General features: G+C 39.1%; 1 protein-coding gene across 1 annotated transcript in view; it reads right to left on the reverse strand.

The window, feature by feature from the left end:
- PTPRB (protein tyrosine phosphatase receptor type B) overlaps positions 1-21,937 on the reverse strand; it is a 135,388-nt gene that overhangs the window by 59,500 nt on the left and 53,951 nt on the right. The window contains exons 8-15 of the mRNA XM_055118539.1: positions 21,246-21,515; positions 18,298-18,558; positions 14,542-14,808; positions 9,959-10,222; positions 3,831-4,094; positions 3,032-3,295; positions 1,956-2,219; positions 1,181-1,450 (exon numbers count right to left, since the gene is read on the reverse strand). Of these exons, the coding sequence (XP_054974514.1) occupies positions 1,181-1,450; positions 1,956-2,219; positions 3,032-3,295; positions 3,831-4,094; positions 9,959-10,222; positions 14,542-14,808; positions 18,298-18,558; positions 21,246-21,515 (2,124 nt within the window). The remainder of the gene's footprint in view (positions 1-1,180; positions 1,451-1,955; positions 2,220-3,031; positions 3,296-3,830; positions 4,095-9,958; positions 10,223-14,541; positions 14,809-18,297; positions 18,559-21,245; positions 21,516-21,937) is intronic.

Consider the following 21,937-nt stretch of genomic DNA (forward strand, 5'->3'; position numbering starts at 1 on the left):
CACCCAGATCCCTGATTTATCCTTTTTTAGGATGAAGAGTTCTTATGATTTCCCCATTGCTTGCAAGTTAAAAAATAAACTCCAACTTCTAGGAAGACTTCCCAGTTCTCCCTGCCATGCTCCTCTGATGTTGGGTATTACTCTCTTTGGACACAAGCCTTATGGTATATTGTCACTGTCTGTCCATGTGTCTGTCTTCTCTAAAGATTCTCCACATCCTAACACCCAGATTCTGGGAATAGATTACATGTGTGATTGAATTGACAAGGGAGGATTTGGATGTGTCTGAGTTGTGACCACTGTAATCACAAGTCGTTTAAAGATTAAAGGAGCAGGCAGAAATATAGAGAAGCCAAGATGGTGGCAATAAGAGGTTAGATTATTGCGACTGCTGGATTGGGTTATGAGCCAAGGAATGTCAGCGGCCTCTTGGACCTGAAGAGAGTCAGTAACAAATTCTTCCCATAAATCTCTAGAAAAAGCATAACTTTGTTGACACCTTGATTTTAGTCCCCTAAGGTTATTTTTGGTTTCTGATCAGAACAGTAAGATATGACATTTTTTTGTTGCTCTAAGCTACAAGATTTGTGGGAATTTATTCCAGCAACAATCAGGGATAGATTAAACCAATCTTGATTTTAAAAATCTCAATCAATGTAAGGTGGTCCCAAAACCCATTTTATTAGGTCCAACTGATGAAAACAGCAGATAACAGGAGCATTCCTGCTATGTCAAGAAATATGTATCTTGATGCCCCAAAGTAGAGAGTCTAGGGAAAATTATCTGCCACAGTGTCAGGGGGAGGGTTGAGATTGAGGGGGAATATTGGGGACACTGGTGGTGGAAAATGTGCACTGGTGGAGGAATGGGTGTCTGATCATTGTATGACTGAAACTCAAACATGAAAGCTTTGTAACTGCATCTTACCGTGATCCAATAAAAAAAAAAGGAAATGTGTATCTTGGTTGGAGATCTGATTTAAATAGCAGACCTATCATGTGTGAAGCTTTGGATTCAATCCCCAGTATCACATGGCCCTGAGCACTTTCTGATGTGGCTCCCATGACAGTAGTCACCAAAAAGAACTGTATTTCATTAACCTATGTTGCTTAGAGGGAGCATAAGGGATAACAGATCAGGAGATATTGGTACAAAACAATAAGCTAAACCAACAAATTACCTGTTCGTCCTTCTGTTTGGGCTTCCTTACTGAAAAGGCCACCACTGACAGTGAGAATCTGGATCTTGTATTTCTTTCCTGGTATTAGGTCTTCAAATTTGTGTTGCTTAGTAGTTTCTGCCACAGATGTGTTACTCAGGAGGATCCCATTTTCACTTAGAAGCAGGATATCATATCTTTCTGCCACACCAACCGCTTTCTGCCAACTGACTATCAAGGAATGGCTGCTGTATGCATTGTCTGCAGAAATTCCCTGGACAGATGCTGGGACTGCAAAGAATAGAAGCAAGGGAAATCAGGTTCTACTACACTGAGGAAAGAAATCGAAGGAAAAGAGATCTCTCAAATCAACCGCAGAGAGAGACAGTGCCTCTCTTTCACTGGAGTTGCAACACTTTTTGTACATTCCTCAGTATTAAAAAAGGAGAAAATATTTCTTGCCCTGAATTACCTGTATAACTACTTTGATTCTTTGGAGGGGTTGCTTCTCTTTAAATTTAAATAGAAAAAAATCTTAAAGTCACATGAAACTCACACTGATGAATATACAGACTGATGCATATGCAAGTATCTTCTGGACAGTACAAAAATGCTAAACAACTTTATATTTCAGCAAATATTATTTGGATGACTAAATTACATCACCTGTTTTGACCTTCAAATCCCCTTAATTTGGACATTTTTGATTTTGTGCATTGCTAAGGCAAGTCACTGTCTCATTGTGGAGAACTGTCACTCATTCTACAATTTGGTCTTCCTCAGGGTGGGTACTCACCTGTCCGCCCCAGAGCCTCTATCTGGTTCTTCAGAGACCCACTGACGGAGGCAACCACAATCTGATACTGTTCTCCAGCCTCTAGTCTGTGGAACGTGTGCTCAGAGACCTGCTTGGGGACAGTCTGGGACTCCACCTTTTGATTCTGCCTGTAGGCTGACACCGTGTAGGAATCAACATCTCCCCCACCAGGAGTCCAGTTCACTGTCAAGCTATCTGTTGCCCCATTGGGAGAAATGTGAATATTTTTGACAGTGCTTGGAACTGAAAAGGAAAACAGATTTAAAAGTTAGAGAATGAAAAGTAGAACATCTCACCAAAGATTTTATGTTTTCTATTTTTTCTATGTTTTGTATCTACTGTAAGATAACAGATGAGCGAAAAATTTGCTTCCATTTATTCCAATTTTTTTCTGGCTTTTCTGTCTGAACTAAAGATGATAGAGGAAGCGAAGAGGAAGACTCAGGCTAAAGTGTAGAGATGACGAATGCCAGTAATATACTGAGGGTGCAAAATGACCTTGGTTCAAGTCTTGGTTTTCTCTAAACTAGCTGTGGGAGTATAAGGAAATTATACTACCACAAACTTCTATAAGTTTTGTTTGCATTATTTGAAAACTAATGATAATAATAATAACAAGCCCATGATATTGCAAGGATTGAACAAACTGGGTCTATAAAGTGCTTTGCTATGAGCTTGGTTCATGGTAGGCAAACTGGAAATAAATTAGGAGCATCACTCCTAATAGGAGTTCCAGTGAAGCTCACCCAACACAGTTATTTATACTTTAGCCTGTAAGCCTCACAAACATGATCTATTCTCATCAATTCAATGCTATTTCTCTCAAAGCTCTTTTTTCTTCCCTTACATCATACTTTACTTTTATTAGCTCAGCGTGGACAATCTCATTGCCTCTAACAAGATAATAATCTCAGTCAAGATCACATTGCTTCTCCCAAAGATCTGAGGGGCAATCGTTGCCATTGCCCCTCAAATCTTCATCAAAATGCCTAGCTACCCACGATGTTAAATATGCCCTCCATCCACTCAGGTTCAAGACCCATGTTTCCCATTACCCGTGAGGCCCTCGATGAAGGTTGATTGCTGCACATCTCCACTGATGGTCAAAACCAGAATTTTATACTGGCGGCCTGGGGTGAGGGAAGTAAAGCGATACTCCGTGGCTGTGTTCACAAGGTGAAAAGGAGGAAACACTTTCATATCATTGAAGAGCAGCTGTATCTCATACTGGTCAACATCCCCATCAGCTCGTGTCCAAGTCACCTGCAGATCTTCAGTGCTCCGATTCCTCAAGGTTAGATCTTTAACAGGCTCGGGGACTGGGGAGAAATATGAGATCATACTTCAGGAAAGTGACAGATCAGAGTTTACCTACACAATAATTTATGAATCACATTCAAGGAGCTGGCAAACATCTCCTTTCCCCAAATAAACCACTTGAACTACTTCATGCATAATTAAAGAAGAAAAATTGGAAGCAACTATTAAAATTGCAATTTTTTTCTGACATAAATCTTATATGTAAAGTGTTGCTAGAGTATAATTATAAAATGAGTTATGATCTCAATCAGAAGATAAAATAAAATGTCTACAACTTTGTCACAATGCAGGACAGGGAAGAAAAATGAGACACATGGCCTCCTCACTCCTCCGTTGTACTTGCTTTTATCCACTAATAAATATTCTATAATTATAGGTATACGCTTGACTAAACAATGTGAGCTCCAAGTGAGACTTGCTAGGAATGTAATTTACTGATCAGGAAGTAGAAACAGTTTAAGGATCAGGGAAATTATTACCCCAAGTCCTTCAAGCGCCCTGCAACCACCAGCTGTTTTCAATTGTTCCACTTACTTGTTCTCCCATTCCCTTGTTCACTGGCTTCATACTGTCCACTCTTCGTACTGACAGTAACACTGTACAATCGTCCAGGGACTAGCTTAACAAACTCACACTCATTTTCAGACTTAGGGATGCTTTTAGTTTCAATGAAATTGTTTTTGTTTTTAATGGTGACTTCATAGTGATCGAAGTCTCCTGTGGCATGCATCCAGGACACCTTTAAGTAGTCGCTCCTAGCTGAGTTGCTGATGCTGACGCCCTGGACCTTGTCAGGCACTGAAAAGTAACAGAGGACACGTAAGTTCTCAGAGATTCTGAGTGGTTAAGTGATCACTGATGACAATCCAGGCCATAACGGAAAACAATTAGATTGTGTGTGTGTGCACTTATTTATTTTTGTTTAGGGGACCATACTTTGTGGTGATCAGGACTTACTCCTGATTCTACGCTGAGGGATCACTCCTAGAGGGCTCTGGAGTCCACACATAATGCTAGGGATCGAACCTGGGTCAGACACAAGCCAGGCAAGTGCCTTACTATCTCCCTAGCCCAGTGTGTGTGTGTGTGTGTGTGTGTGTGTGTGTGTGTGTGTGCGTGTGTACGCTCGTGCACAAATTTTTGGAGTGGACAGACTATTACACTACTTGGAGTGATTACATGGATTTCTTAACAGAACCTGAACAATTCATTCTAATCCTCTTGTTTGCCTACACAAAATGTCATGTACAAGATGGAATGTTAAACATGAGAACTGATGATTAATACGAATGAGGGCAATTCAGCATACATTGGTGACTCAAGATGTGATAAAAGCTAGCAAGCAGAGTATAACTCATACAGAAGAAAAATGAAAGAAGAGAAAACACATGCAATTAATTAATACATGAAGAGATGTCTACTATTATTGGCATCAAGGAAATATAACTCAAGACTGTGGTAAAAAGAGAACCAAGCATGAAGAAAATGCCCATCCACAGGATACTGGGTAAAAATTAATTGGTACACATACATAGTGAAATATTACATAGAAGCAATAATTAGTTTTCGGGTTACACCTGGCAGGGCTCAGGTCTGATTCCTGGCTCTGTGCTCAGGGATTACTCCTGGTATTGCGTGGGGGATCATATATGGTGTTAGGGATTGAACCAGGGTCAATCACCTACAAGGCAGGTACCTTAACTGCTATACTGTCCCTCTGATACTCTTTTCTTACCCAAAAAATGCAAATACATGACTTTTTGCAATTAACAAGACACAAAATATGAATGTCTTGTACTACATAAAAATTTAAATCCCTTCATCCGTGGAATATAAAATAACAGAGTAGGAGACTAATACCCAAGAATAGTAGTATACAATACCAGGAGGTTGACTCCATAGCTTGGAACTTGGCCTCACATGCTGGGGGAAAGTCATACCAAATGGAGAAAGGAACACCAAGTAAATTGTGAGTGGAGATCTCGAGTGGTAAGAAAATGCGGTTGAAAGTGGACTACTCTCTGAACATGATGGCCACTCAATACCCCTATTGCAGACCACAACACCCAAAAGGAGAGAGAGAGAACAAATTGGAATGCCCTGCCACAGAGGCGGGGTGGGGTGAGGGAGATGGGATTGGGGGTGGGAGGGATACTGAGTTCATTGGTGGTGGAGAATGGACACTGGTGGAGGGATGGGCTCCCGAAACACTGCATGAGGGAAAAACAAGCACGAAATGTTGGAATCTGTAACTGTACCCTCACTGTGACTCACTAATTAAAAAATTTTAAAAAATTAAAAAAATAAAATAAATTAAAAATTAAAAAAATAAAAATTTAAATCCCTGAAGACTACATATTACACCAAATATCTTTTTAATTTTAAAACAGCTTAAAATTTTAGGAGCTTAGAGTTCAGAGAAGATAGTACAGGAAGTAAGACCATTGCCTTGCAGAAGGTCAACCCCGATTTGTTCCCTAGCCAGAAAATGATCCCCTGAGCACTACCAGGAGTGATTCCTGAGCAGAGAGCCAGAAGTAAGTTCTGAGCACAGTCAGATGTGAGCTCAAACCCCTCCAAATTAAAAAAAAATAATAAATGAACAGAAAAATTTAAATCCCATATTTTTAGGACTACACAAATAATAAAACTGTAAGATAGAAAGCATGAGATAAAAAATGGAAGTTAAGATGATGATTTCTTTGGGATTAATTAGTAAGGTAGCCAGCACAAGATTTGATGCAGATTATTGTCAAGGTCATAGATCAAGCTGGGTAATGGTTTCTCATGTATATATTAAGTGGTCAAAAATTATTAAATACTGGGCTAGAGTGACAGCACAGCAGGTAGGGCATTTGCCTTGCATGCGGCCAAACTGAGTTCAATTCCCAGCATCCCATATGGTCCCCTGAGCACCACCAACGGTAATTCCTGAGTGCAGAGCCAGGAGTGACCCCTGTGCATTGCTGGTGTGACCCAAAAAACAAAACAAAACAAAAATATTAAACACTAAAAATAGTTTAGGTGCTTAATAATAAATAAAGGTGATAATTGATGCACGGATTCTTTTTTTTTTTTTTTCAGCCATGCCTGCTGGTGATCCTCAAGGATCACTCCAGGCAGGGCTCAGGAGATACATTGTATTGGGATTTGAACTGGGGTTAGATGCATGCAAGGCAAGTGACTTAAATCCTGTGGCCTAATGCATGGTTTCTTGAACCAAGAACTACAATTATAGCTACTTTATGTACCTAAGGTTCTCTAAAACAAATATGTAAGCAATTCTGAGTAGTTGTAGTTTTTCTTCTTCAGTTTTCAGTTAATCAGTTGATTGGACAAATCTTGTGTCTAAGTTTTCTTTTCCACTTTCTCACAATATACATAAAGGCTGAGAAATTTCAATATTTTGGCATCTTACTCACATTTTTCATGCCTATATTATTTTGGCATCTCAGCTTCATTTTTCATGCCTGTCCTTTATTGTTCACTGTGTACTGATTAGTTTTGTACTGGAATATATCTCATCATAGATATAGAACAAGTAGAGGTATAATTTTCCCCATGTATTTGCCTGAACCAATTTCAGTGTTGCTAGAATTCAGTCATCAAAAGGAAAGGGAAAAGAATTCTGGAGTGACGTTATGCATAGGCTAGGAGAGGTCATGATCCTGGCAATTTACTGAAGGCAAAGCAACGTTACAGAAAGAAACATGAGGCTGGCCACATTCTAAGTCAATAGGATGCTCTCCAGGTGGAACTGGAGGTAATGGCTGAGATTTGCTTTGCTGCACGGCGAAGTGATGGAAAACAGAATGAGAAAAATTGATAATTTCACCCAGGATACAGAGCAAGAACATTAGAAAGGAAAAGGACATTAACAAAATCAGCCCGAATCACCAAGACAACAACTCAGACATGCGTCTCCAGTTAAACTAACTTGTTGAGGGTAATTGTTTTCCTTGATTAGTCATGCCCCCATGCAAGTTTATGCTGGTAAAAAGTCAGGAGGAAGGACTGATTTTTTTTGCATTTATAAACAGTCTCATAAGGCTCTGACAATATGAAAGTCATATGAATAGTGAACATTTATGAATTGACACCAAAGGGAAAACTGGATCTTATAATTGCATGACAAGTTCTTTTATTTCTGGTGAATTTTATTTATGTTTCAAGTGGCTTAACAAGATATACAGACATAAAGATGTGTAAATGAAGGTCTTCTTTTCAGATCCTGAGCTATTGTGATCATCAGGCTTTATTCAAATTTAAGAAATTTCTCTTTTGAAGGAAGGGTGAGTGAGCCACATCCAGTGATACTCACGTGTTCTTCCTGGCTCTGTGCTCAGGGGAGCATATGTGTATTCAGAATAGGGTTTTGGGGATATGAAGCAAGCACCTTAACTCTGGTACTATCCTGGACCCTTAAACAATATTCCTTTGTATACCTGACTTGTGATTTCAGACAGATCGTGTGATGGGTGTAAAGAATGCTGGTTCAGCAGGTCAACCTTCAAGGTCACTAGTCAACCATATGACCTTGAATAAATCACAATTTTATCTCTGGGATTTTAATTACAAATGGGGAGGTAAGATTACATCATTTAGGCCCCTACCAGTGTTTGCATGCTTTACCAAAATGAATGAATGACTTTTAAACTATTTTTTGTTGTTATTTTCTGGGTTATGCCTGGCAGTGTTCAGGGATTGCTCATGGCTCTGTGCTCAGGAATCATTCCTGACAGACTCAGAGGACCATATGGGGTACTGGGGATCAAATCTGGGTGGGCTACAGGCACGGCACTTGCCTATACAAGGCAAGTGCCTTGCCTGCTGTACTATCTCTCCATCCCTAATTTCTAACTTTTTATTTGTTTGGGGGCCATACCTGGGTGCTTCTCAAGGCTTATTTCTAGCTCTGCACTCAGAAATCACTCTATCAGGGCACAGGGGACAATATGGGGTATCAGGGATCAAACCTGGACTGGTCATGTGTGAAAGGCAAACATCCTACCCACCATACTATCTCTGATTTTTAACATTTTTCAGTTCACAGAAATTGTGAGAATCTGGGCAAAAGCCATGAACTCTATTTCACCCCAGAGACATGCAAAACCCTTCTTTATTTCCAACAACTTCACAAATATTTTGGGAGGTTTTATATTCCAGATCACATGACCAAAACCTCTGACCTATGTGATTTATTATTGACTAATTATCTATTGAGTGCCTGCTAGGCTTCAGACCTTGTACTAGGCAATAGGATATCCCAGATTCTTAAGGAAAAACTTAGACTTTAAGATGCAAAATTCAGGGACAATGAGATAGTATGAGATAGTAATCTTATCTTGCATACAGGCTCTTGCCTTGCATACAGCCAGGTTCAATCTCCGGCATCCTAAATGGTCCCCTAAGCACTGCCAGTAGTGATCCCTGAGTGCAGAGCCAGGAGTAACCCCTGAGCATCTCTAGTGTGCCCCCCCAAACTAAAAGCTAAACAAAATAAAATATGAAAATCTACCCATAGCTTAGCAGATATGATTTGACAAATCTTAATGTCAACTGTTCAACAGGGAGATAGTTCAAAGGGCTGGAGCACATGCTTTGCATGTAGAAGGTCCAGATTCAATCTCAACACTGCCTGCCGCACCCCCCCCCCCAACACACACACACACAAACTGCCAGGGCGACCCTGAACTTCAAGCTGAAAGTAGCCCTATTTAGAGGTGTGCCCTCTCCTCTCAAAATTCCTGAAGAAATAAAAATTAATGTCAACTTTGAACATAAATATCAGCTATAAACCCCAGATAATATCAGTTCCTTGGGAACACAGTAGCTGTCTAAATTTAGTTCCTTCTAGCATATTGAAGAGCTCTCAGACCTCACCTTTGCTAAGATTTGGTTCCCGATTCTGAGAACTCTGATATTTCAGTTTGAACCAGCATGAGAAAAGAATTAACAGTCATTTTGACAAACAGACATTTAGGACAGAGGACTTTGAAGGCACAATTCAGGAATAATTCAGAAATGGGCTTAAATCCAGGATCTGACTCTAAAACCTGGTTAATATCTGCTGAGCGAGTTACCTTTCCTCATTGAACTTTGGTTTCTTGCTCTGTAAAATGGGCATAATTGACAGTTAAGAACCCAAAAGAGAAGTTCTTAGAATTAAATTATTTACTATACATCAAGTCAGGTCTAGTAACCCCAAACTGCGAAACAGAATGAGCTGCTGCTGTTTGTAACCAGAATGTGAATCCTGCCATGAAAGCAGCGTTCATCTTACTTCAAAGGGAACCTCTGCTCCTTACATGGGAGTTTCTTGGGTCAAAATATGAAGCCGCAGTAACACTGTGATGACAGCAGTCCCTTTTATCCTATCCTTGAAGGCTTTTATGGATTTCTGTGTTTTGTTTGTTTTGTTTGTGGGCCACACTCTGTGATGCTCAGGGCTCATTCCTGGCTCTGTGCTCAGGGATCATGTCTGGCAGGCTCTGGGGATCATAAAGGTGCCTGGGATTGAGTCTGGGTCAGCAGAGTGCAAGGCAAGCACCCTACCCACTGTGCTATCACTCTGGCCCCTGTTGCAGATCTCTGAGGTACACAGCCACAGTTATCGACGGACTCCCACAGAGACCACCATCCCACCACCAGCAGAGCCTCACCTGTTCGCTCTTGGCTGAATGTGTAATTTTCGTACTTGCCACTCCTTGTAGTTATGGTCACGTTGTAGAGGCGGCCGGGCACGAGGTTGCTGAAGGAACATTCGCTGACAGACTTGGCGATAACGAGCGACTGGACCACCATGCTGCCATGGGCGAGGGTCACTACGTAGTTATCAACGTCCCCCGGAGCCGGCAGCCAGGAGATGCCCAGGTAGTCACTGCGCCCAGAGTTGTTCACTGTGATGCCACTCACACTGGAAGGAACTGTGATTTAAAAGAAGGAGAAGTTTGCCAAAGAGAAGCACCATCAAAAGTCTGAGCCTGGGTGAGCAGAGTCTCAACCTCGAAACTGATGACCCTAGAGATTAGAGGAAGAGAGAATTCACCTTTGGCATCTTGAAGCTGAGTGCTCTTCCAGAAGGCAGGAAACAACCAACTTACAAATGCAGAGAGGCGGGGAGAGAGGGCAGAGGACGGACGGGGCTGGCCAGCAGGATCCTGGCTCAGCCTGGTTTCCCAAGCACTGCTTGGGAGTACCCTTTCTTCCCGCCAAAAAAAAAAAGAGCTCTTTGGATGCTTCCTGAATACAAGAATTTGGTGTCTGCATTTTTATGGTAGTGGTGTTTGTAAAGGATGTTTTTATGGGGAGTTTTTATGCATATGTACCAGGTTTCCTCTGTAGGAAAAGGAGCATTCTAACAACCCAAACTTATCTTATCTTATCTTATGGTTCAAATCAAATTTATCAATACAGTAAAGATATTTGTGGGGAAAAGTTAAGAATGTGTCAGAGCTTTTTAAAAAAACAGCGATCGTTTTGATCTGCTTGTCATGAAGTTGATTATTTCTGCAGTCTAATCATTAACGCTAAGGGTAAATGTATTTTCTCTTTGCAAAGTATTTCCTGCCCTCTAGAGGCAAGAAGTAAACCTAACTACCTACCTGACAAGCAACAAGTCTGGGAAAGAGACAACTGGGGCGAGAAAAATCGAATGTGGTGATCAAGGCCTTTCTGATATCAACCACCATCACCTGCTCATTTCAATGATGGTTTAGGAGAACCCACAATTTTCCAGGTGCACAGAAATGGAAGAGATGTGGATGCCTTCAAGAAGCTAGAGGTACAGTCTGCAAATTAGTCACTGAGTATGCCATGAATCAGAACAACTGTGATATTGAGTAATAATATACCATGTATCCAACATAACAGCGCAGTATAACATAGGGTCAATAATGAATGTCAGAATTAAATATCAGAATTAAATCCTACCAGGACCAAGAGATACTACAGGGCTTGAGGTACATGAGGCCAGCCCTGGTTTGGTCCCTGGTTCATCTCACATGGTCCCTGGAACATCGCCTGATGCACCCCTGGAGGTCTCTGAGCACAGTCTGTGGCCCAGCTAATCACTGGCACTGCAGGGCCTGAGCAGTGCCCTATTGTCCGGTTGGTTGAGAACTACCAGGTGGGCCTCTGAGCCTCCTGAGTGCCTCTTGGGAAGCCCTATCTATCCCCAGCCCCGAAAAGAATCCTTAAAGAATACATGAATCTAACATTATTTTGTCATAAGTTGATTAATTTCTGCTGTTTTCACTTGAATATGAGAATGTAACATGTCCTTCTAATATGCTCTGATATGAATCCCAAATTCTTCTATAAAGTCGCTTCCCTTCACCTCAAATTACAAACAGTACACAATCAAATAATTTTACTAATACTATCCAATGTATATGGATATTTCCTAAATACCAAATTGAACATCAGTCATACTTTATATGCATCGTCTACCTTCCTTCCTTCCTTCCTTCCTTCCTTCCTTCCTTCCTTCCTTCCTTCCTTCCTTCCTTCCTTCCTTCCTTCCTTCCTTCCTTTCCTATTATATAGTTTTTCCTCCATTCTAAATGATGTTTGCATTTTTTTTTTTTGGTTTGTTTCATTTTGTGGTGATACTCAAGGCTTTCTTCGACTGTATGCTCAGAGGTCACTCCTGATGGTGCTTGGGGGACTATATGTGGTGCCAGGGAGTGAACTAGGGTCAGTTGATGCAAGATAAAGTCCTTAGTCCTTGTACTGTCCCTGGCTCCAGTGTTTGTACTCTTAAGGGAGCACTGTAGCACTGTCTTCCTGTTGTTTGTCAATTTGCTTGAGCGGGCACCAGTAACTTCTCCATTGTGAGACTTGTTACTGTTTTTGGCATATCGAATACACCATGGGTAACTTGCCAGGCTCTGTTGTGCGGGCGGGATACTCTCAGTAGCTTGCTGGGCTCTCTGAGAGGGGCGGAGGAATCGAACCCGGGTTGCCTCCATGCATGGCAGATGCCCTACCCACTGTGCTATCGCTCCAGGTATGTGAAATGAATAATTCATTTCTATTTATTCATATTTTCTCTCTCCTTAAAACTTTATGTTCATTATGTAGAGAATTTCTAATTTTTGTGTTATACAATAATGTTCATATAATTTTTGTGTGGTATATGTCAAATACTGATTCCTATTGTAATTAAAATATGGGTATAAAAATAATTTCAAATCCCACTTATTTCAAGTGAAGTCAGATACCAGATTATTTCAGTATGTCACAGTAAGTAGGATGAACTTGTGTGAGAATCTGACTAATTCCTCGCTAAATCACTTTTCTTTCCTTTAGGACAGTTAGACAGTAGTTTTGGCCATACTACTGTATTCCTGGCCTGTGGAATGTGGGCAGAAGTGATGCATTTGCTTCCCAGGTCTGGTCATCTTCCCTCCTCCACGCCCTCCCCGCTTCGTTTGAGAACCAGGTAAAGCTCTGAAAACCTAAGAAAGAAGAGCCGGGAAGGAAGTGTCAGAATCTGGGATCCCAAATTACTGTTTCTGGAGAAGAAATAAGCAAAAGAATTGTTAAATTGGGAACATGAATCTGGTTTAGTTGTGTAAGTGGAAATAAATATCTAATATGAGAAGTACAATTGTAACAGACTAGGAAATGGATGCAAAATCCTTTTAAAACTCTTCTCCCCAACCTTCTTAGCATTTTCTCTTTCCCAGGCTGACACTCAGTGTTAGGATGAATTATTTGGGCTGGATTTTAAAGTGGAGGTGTAGAGACTTAACAGTGACATAGCTAGGATCACAACTTAGGCCTATTGATTCTCAAGCAAAGCTTTTTATTCTCCTACCCCCAATCATGTTACACTGATGGATGAAGCCAAAAAATACTAACAGACAAAAAGAAAGGCTTAGAAAGGACACAGATAACATTGCCAGCTTCCAGAGAATAAGAGAAATAGGCATGTACAGCAGAGAGTTTCTATGAAGACCATGAAATATATTTTTAATAACTCAATTGCTCTTTGGGGATAGTTAATAAAGTTAATGTTCCTTGGGTTCATGAAATTGATAAGATTTATGACTATAGAAAAAAGATATATCTATGATGCTTGCAGCTGATACTCAGAATCTGAGCACTGGAAATAGAAGAGTTGAAATGTCATTTATTATGGTTAATAAAATCAAGTAACTGGAATTGCCAAGCTAACTCTGAGTTTACTAATAATTTTAGAAGCTTCGATTTATTTATTTTTTCCTGAAGAACTGAAGCATACATTGTATATTGTTTATTTATATTCTTCCTTTGTGTTGTATAGGAACAAGTTAGAACAACTCCTTGAAGTCACATGTCTGTCTGACATATATGACACATTTGTTTACTTATATCATTGCCATATTTAAAAATGAGATCCTGAAGGTCAAGAAATATTGTTTATGTGACATGTAATTATTGTTAAATGCTGCTTATATGTGATTTGGTAATCTTATTAACCCAATGTTTTTTTTTTTTTTTTTTGGCTTTTCGGGTCACACCTGGCGATGCACAGGGGTTACTCCTGGCTCTGCACTCAGGAATTACCCCTGGCGGTGCTCAGGGGACCATATGGGATGCTGGGATTTGAACCCGGGTCAGCTGCGTGCAAGGCAAACGCCCTACCCGCTGTGCTATCTCTCCAGCCCCTAACCCAATGTTTTATAAAAGGAATCGGAGAATAATTTACTTTCTCCATTGAAACCAAAAATAAGAGTGGAAGATAATTTAACAAAATACTCAACACCTTTTAAAATGCTTAATTCACAAGGAATCAACTGAATGAAGAAATACACTTAGGACTAAAATGTCTGCCATGTTATGAAGTTCTGACCAATTTACTGGAGATTTTAGCAAACCCAAAATCTGTTCTTTTTTGTTTGCTTGTTCAGTTTTTTTGCTTAGACCCAATCCAGCTGGGCAACTACTCCCAGCTGGGTGCTGGGGTTGGGTCGGGGTTGTCTCCTGGTTGATGCCAGGGGCCGAACATGGGCCTTTTGCATGCAAAGCACGTGCACTAGTTTTGAGAGTCATCTTCCCAGTTCTGCAAGTCCATTCTTTCTGACCCTACCACTAGTTTTCATTTCCAGGAGAGCAATAATGTGTTGGGTGGTACTGACACTTGGCATTCAAATAAATAACAATAAACTTATTTTAGGACGCATGAAAAAAATTCTAGAATGTCCCCGGACCTCTTCCATGTGCTCAGATCCCTGCAGGTCCCAGACACTCTGCTTACCTGTCCTTCCCTCCACCACGGCTTGTCGGGAAGAGACCCCTCCACTCACTGTTGTGACCACCATAGAGTAGAGGCTGCCTGGCTTGAGAGCGTGGAAGCTATACTTGCTGGTCTCACTGGAGACACTTTCATTTTTGATGACGACATTTTCATGGATCAGTAAGACCTGGTAGAACTCTATGTCACCCAGTGCTCGGGTCCAGTTAGTAAACAGGCTGTTGGTTGTTCCTTGATTGGCCACATGCAAGCCTGTCACTTGGGCAGGCACTACAACACAATAGAGAGAAGCAAAAAGAGATCATGTTAATGTAAGAAAATATAAAGGAAGGAGTAAAGTTTTAGCAATATCTTGAACTGCTGTATCTGCAATAGTCTTTCTTCCTATAATATAGACTCTCCATAGAGATTTGAATATTATGAAAAATATTTAAATGAAAAATCAAAATTAATTCATACCAGGATGAGATATATATCTACTAGGTTTGGATTTTAAAATTTTAACTACTTAAAATCTGTTAAGCTTAAATAAAACTTCACCTTTCCCTCTGTTGTTCTTGTTGTGACAGGCTCACATACATGTTCCGCCCTGGTGCTCACACAGTTGGTTGTGGTTTGCACTCCTTTTAAGTTGAGGTGCTTACACACATACTCAATGGGGGTGGCACGTTTTGGTTGTGGTGCATATTCTCACTCACTGGGATGTGGGAATCCTGGCCATGATGCTCACATGTGATTTTAGGGCTCACCAGTGATTGCACCCTTTACTTTTAATGCTTGAACAGACCAGGTTGTGGTGCAGACAGAAATCATTAGTAATTCTGGGTACCATAGACACTGGAACTGTGAGGAACAAATAACAGAGCTGCCAGGACCTCACTGGACACATGCGGATACATCAGGGGTAAACTTGGCCTGACCCTTGCAAGACAGGTGCTTTAACCACTGAGCCATCTCCTGTCCTTAGACTTATATTTTTGAAATTTATTAATCTAATCTGCTTTTCTCTGTCCTTACTGCAGGATAACTCAAAGCCACATAATCTACCTGACAGTTGTTACCAGATAGGACTGAAAAATTGCTTCAACCTGATAATTATATCAAAGTTGAGGAAACTGGCTAATTATTTAGTGAAACATTCTCAAGAGGACTATTATTATTTTAGTTGCTTAAAATGTTAATTTGATATAAAATACATCACATTAGTAAAACTTAAAAAAACTTTATAATGCTAATGATAACTAGTGTACTAATTTTGGACTTGTGCTTTATAGACAGTATGTTACTTGATACTATTTAAAGTTCCATAAAGTTGGTTTTGTTCTTTTATTTACTGGTAAGGAAGCCAAAGATTGTAAAAGTAATCTTTGTATGATGTGCCAACAGTCAACCTGCAATCCAAGTCTGATCTGTCTAATATGAGCCTGCGCCCCTTTCCTAGTTAGGAACTCTTATAACTTCTACTATTCCATGAACACATCTTCTCTACAGAGAGTAAAGTTAGTACTAAATCATATATCTTCTTTGTGTCACTTTCTTGAATTATATCTAATCGACTGGAACTTTAACCTACCCCTTCTCAGAATTTACTGACTTTGGGTTAAGATGAAAATATATCCATAAAACTATTACTATAAGTGGAGCAGAAGATTCAACTCTGCTTGCACAATGCATTTGCATTTTTGTTCCTGTTGAAAGAAACTCATTAGCTATTAAGAACCCCATGAAGAACCAAGATACAAAACCTGAAGCTGGGATCAAATATGGAACTCCTGCATGCAAGGCATTGAGCCATCTCTCTTACACAATGATAAAAATGATGTTAATTCTAAAACAATATTTTAAACTTCCATTTCATGCTCTATGGACTACAACCTGTGAAAATCTCACAAAATTACATAGTTTACAACTACACGGCTGAATAAAATATAAAACTGCAACTATATGAACAGATGTAAAGATTATAAGGAACTTCAGACATCTAAAAGCGACAGAGAGATAGTTGGGTCTCTGATGCAGACTTGCTCTTAAGGGCATCTTTCAAACATAAATTTAAGTTTTGATTTTAGAGCTTTCCAGACTAAGAGATAAAAGTGAAGGACCTTCCTAAGAAGAGAAATTGCTTATGTAACACTTTATAACACTACATATGTAAAGTATAAGTGTAATAAATATTCCCTTTTTACTCCCTATATCATTATATCATTCTTAGCACTGGATGGAGAAGAGAATCTCTCCTCCCTCCGCCCTTAGAAAATTCATAACCTTAAGATAGTTTCAGTATACTTGCAATACAAATTTATAAAACCATAGTGATCAGAAAACCTCAAGTAGATAATTTAGGTTAAAGTAGGCATGGGTTGCTAGTAGTCCTAGATCGGAAAGAATCAGCTAAAAAAAAATTCATTCTGAAGCGCACCTTCAAACAAGGCTCAAAGAATCTCCAAAGACTGTAAGCCCAAGGTATATGAGTAGTATAGAAATCACAAATATTTACTTCCATTAAAAAATCAAAAACATTTACTTAAGTAAATATTTGTGAGCAAAAGGTAGCAAGAATCAATAGACAACAGGATTGAACTTGAAGATTTCAGATATTATAATTATGATACACAGAACATATCTCATAGAAAGAAAAGAGGAGAATGGAAATGAACAGTGGAGCACAAAACGGATTAGAAAGAAAACCAAAGAGAATGTTTAAAAACATAACATTTAAAGTTTAAAAGTCAGTGAGTGAATTATAAGGACTGTGGTGGAGGGCATTGGACACTTTGGTGGTGATAAAGGTGCAGTTTACATTAAAACCACAAATATTAACATTACTGTAGTAACCATGTTACCTAAAATACAATGATGCTGAAAACTTTTTTTAAAATTGGTTAGATATCTAGAGCCAAATAAAGACTGTAGCACTGTAGCACTGTTGTCCCATTGCCCATTGATTTGCTGAAGTGGGCACCAGTAACATCTCCATTATGGGACTTATTGTTACTGTTTTTGGCATATTGAATATACCACGGGTAGCTTGCCAGGCTCTCTGCCTTGCGGACGGGATACTTTCGGTAGCTTGCCAGGCTTTCCAAGAGGAACGGAGGAATCGAACCCAAGTCGGGCTGCGTGCAAGGCAGACTAATTAAAATTAGGGCTGAGAAAACTAAAGCCCAAGAAGAAAACACGTGGAGACATAAAATGTAATATATATAAAATATATGTGAAATCTTGAATATATTTCATGCACAGATAAGAAAAGATCTCTGTGTATTTACTACTCATTTCATGGCTGGCCTGAATTATTCATGCTCTTCTCTAAAATTGATTGACTTGTGTTTTAGATCCCATCAGATCCCATGCCTACTTGTAGACTAACAGCAGAAATTCTTCCCTCTCTGTAGAACTACTCTCTCCTAAAGCATTCCCACCAACTCAAAACATGTTACTATTAATTTTTCTCTTAAGAATAATCTTTTTTAAAACATACTTCCCTTAAACACTGCCCTATTTCTCTGTTCTCATTTGCAGCAAAACTCTTTGAAAATATTTTCCTTTGCTGTTCCAATTTTAGTAAAATAAATCAAAACAAAAATTTTTTTAAAAGGAGTGAAACAAAGGCTGAAGTTAGTAAAATATAAAACACACGATAAGTGAGGATCCACAGAACAATGGCTAGTATGTAAAATGTAACGGTAATTAACACTTGTTAATTTGAATATTATACAATTCAGCAGACAGGATACTTTTAAAGTCTGAAATTGATACCTGTTCTTCCTTTTGTTGAAGATGAATTTTTTAAGTCTCCACTAATACTAGTGACTGTAGCTATGTATTTTCGTCCAGGCACCAGGTCTGTAAAAGTGAATTCTTTGGCATCTTTGGGGAGTGACTTGTGGATGAGTAAGAGGTCTCTGTCGACCAGTGAGATGATGTATTTCTCCCATTCTGCTACAGGGGTCTGCCACATGACACTCAGGGAGGTCTCATTGGCATGTTTAACACGAAGTTGGAGGACAGCTAGGGGGACTGAAGAGAAAGCAGTGAAGACTTGGGTCATTGATGATCTCAGATACAGTTCAGTGTTATTTAAAAAGCTGCTCTTATCTCTCTATGCGATTTTCTAGTTCAGCATTTCTTTTTTGAATGCTGATGCGTCAAGAAAGAAAAAAAAGCTAACCACAAAACAGTTTTGCTTGTGTAACATAACCAAAAATAAGGACTCAAATGCATATTATTGGAAAGTATTTTTCTGGGTAATTTAGTTTTGATCATATACTTTTTTATGAATGTTTATTTCTTCATATGAATTCTAGGAACAAAAATGTATAATATTATACAATATAATCCTGTGAGACACAAAACCACAAGAAAGACCCATGTTTGAGTACTTAGGTAGAACTTGGAGAATTTGTTACTCCAATAGCTTGGAAGGCCAAAAGTTTTATTCCCCATAATTTCTGAGGAAGTGATACTAATATGATATAATAGGAATATTATTTCAATGGTATTATAATATGATAATAGGGAATACAGCTGATAAGTATAATTGTATCTGACTAAGGATTCCTTTTATGTAAAGAGCAGAAATTGCTTCCATTTTCTTAAAAGGTTCCATTGGTATAACTTCTAGGAGACAAAATTAGAGCAAAGTGTTGCCCAAAAAAAGAACAAGAAAGCTAAATTATGGAAGAATAAAGTGTGCAAAAAATTCTGTGATTTTTGCATGAAAATGCATAATTCCATTCTAATAGACTCCCCAAATCTGTCTTCCTTCTTATATATAATCAAAGTAAACTAGACTTTTTTTTTTTATCAAACTTTATCTTCTTTAACTTACCTTATTTGCCTAGTGGTACAACTTAAGAAAAGCTCTTTTAAGAATGATGTCAATAGTGAAAAATGTACATTGGTGTTGGGACATTATATGACCAAAACCCAACCATGACCAACTTTGAAACTGTGTACCTCATGGTAATTCAATTAAAAAATTATGTCAATATAATATATAATGATGACAAATCCTTATCTTTGGATTACATAGTTCAGATTAACAAGTAGTGTGGGGAAAGATAGCAGAGGAAATGAAGAGTTGGTTCATGGGTGACAAAGGGACAGTGGTGGAGGATCATGGGCACTTCGGTGGTGATGAAGGTACAATAACTTCATACATTAATACCATAAATGTTAACACATAAATGTTAACCATGGAACCTGAACTAAAATAAGAAAAAATTATAAAAGGTGTCAACCTATTGGGCCGAAGTGCTAGCACAGTGGGTAGGGTGTTTGCCTTGCACATGGCTGACCTGGGTTCAATCCCCAGCATCCCATATGATCCCCCAAGCACCGCCAGTAGTGATTCCTGAGTGCAGAGCCAGGAGTAACCCCTGAGCAATGCTGGGTATGACCCAAAAAGCAAAAAAAAAAAAAAAAAGCGAACAAAAAAAGCTGTCAACCTATTGACAAAATCTATAAGCACTTCACAGTATTTTTAAGTTATCTGAAATAAGATAGATGTAAATTATTGGTGAGGACACAGACACTTGTTCTGTGAAATATTAAAAATGTTTAGTTTAAACTTACATAGGTGATTGACATCATCCAGTGGATATTAACATTTGGAAGCTAAAGATATAACTGATATACGGAAAGCTAAGGAAGTGTTTAGGTCTTTTGATATTCTTATAAGAGGAACACTGAATCCATGTAGTAATTTCCTTATTTTCAGGTCAAGACAATAATAATATTTGAATTTTTAAGTATGGAATATTTGATATCACTGGGATTTTTTAAAAGAAATTTTGAGAATGGAAGGCAACTCTTTTCTTTGAAGATTGAAGAAACAGAGAGGTTGTGAGTTGCCCAAGGAATCCCAATAGAGTGGTGACAGCAAGAATACCAAAACATATGTCTCAGTATTCTCATTCTTCTTTGCTCTGAAATTCAAATTAGTCCTCCGCACTTTAGAATCTTTCTTAGGTCCCTGAAGCTCCCACACCAGGCACCACCAAGTCAAGGCAATAGTACTCTGAAAGGTTGTCTTGTGAAAAGGGTTAGTCTTCATTCACAGATTATTTCCACCCTATTCTTTTGCTAATTAAAGAATCTTTCTTGGGGCTGGATAGTCTAGCAGGTAGGATGCTTGCCTTGCAGGGGCCGACCTGAATTTGATCCTCAGCATCCCCAGTGGTCCCCCAGCACCACCAAGAGTACTTTCTCTGTGCAGAGCCAGAAGTAGCCCCTGAACAATGCCAGGTGTGGCCCAAACTGACCACCGAAAATATAGATACAAATTTTTTGAAAGGTCTTTCTTTCATAAATTTATAGAGTAACTAGTGAAAGTGATTTTTTCCATGAAACTATTTTTTTTTTGGCTTTTTGGTCTTTTCCCTTTTTGGGTCACACTCAGTGACATTCAGGGATTACTCCTGGCTCTGCACTCAGGAATCACTCCTGGTGGTGCATGGGGGACCATATGGGATTCTGGGGATTGAACCTGGGTCGGTTGCATGCAAGGCAAATGCACCACTGACTCTACTATCACTCTGGCAAGAAACTATTTTTAAAACTTAAATGCCTCACATCCTATTGAATTTTATAAGTCTACAATGTTTCAAATTCAGGGAACACTGGGGCATGACATGGATGGGTATTTTGGTGATTTCAAAGAAAGACTACAGGAAGGTTCCAAGACACTATTATTATTTTCTTACCTGTTCTGCCATGGCAGCGTTTAGAATTTTTCAGATTTCCACTCTCAACAGTGACTTCCACTTCATATTGTCTTCCTGGTATGAGTCCCATGCCATCTATGACATAGTGTGTTTCTTCCTTTCTCACTGTAGTGTTCAGCATTATCAAAGATTCATTAAAGACCAAGATATGATAATGCTCCCAGTCTCCAGCAGGGGGCGACCAGCTCACTACGAGGGACTTCGTGGAACCATTGCTATTTGCTTCCAGGTTTCCAACTTTGTCTGGAACTAAATGATGAAATAACGTCAAAAAAGGAGATAATAAAAACTGAAAGCAAAGATATCATATTACTTTGTATGGGAAACAGTAGATAAGAGATTTAGTATCTATTGTTCAAACATTTCTGTTCCTTTCTGATATTAATGGTTTGCAATTAAGTATTCTTGCCTCATTTTGAAGATATTTGAAGCTTACAAAAAGTATGCTAAATAATTTGAGTAATATATCTCTAATACAATATTCTGTAACACTCTTAATAATCTCGTGATATGAATACTTTATTGATTGCATACAGGTTCTAGAGACAGTATTTATATTGCTTCCAAAGATCAATGGGATTGATAGATATGACAATTTTTTAAGAGAGAAGAGATACTGGATGTTGTTGTGGTCATAAAACATTCCCTCCAAAGGGAAATTTGGAATGTGG

This window comes from Sorex araneus, chromosome 10 (genome assembly GCF_027595985.1).
Source record: "Sorex araneus isolate mSorAra2 chromosome 10, mSorAra2.pri, whole genome shotgun sequence".
Lineage (NCBI taxonomy): Eukaryota > Metazoa > Chordata > Mammalia > Eulipotyphla > Soricidae > Sorex > Sorex araneus.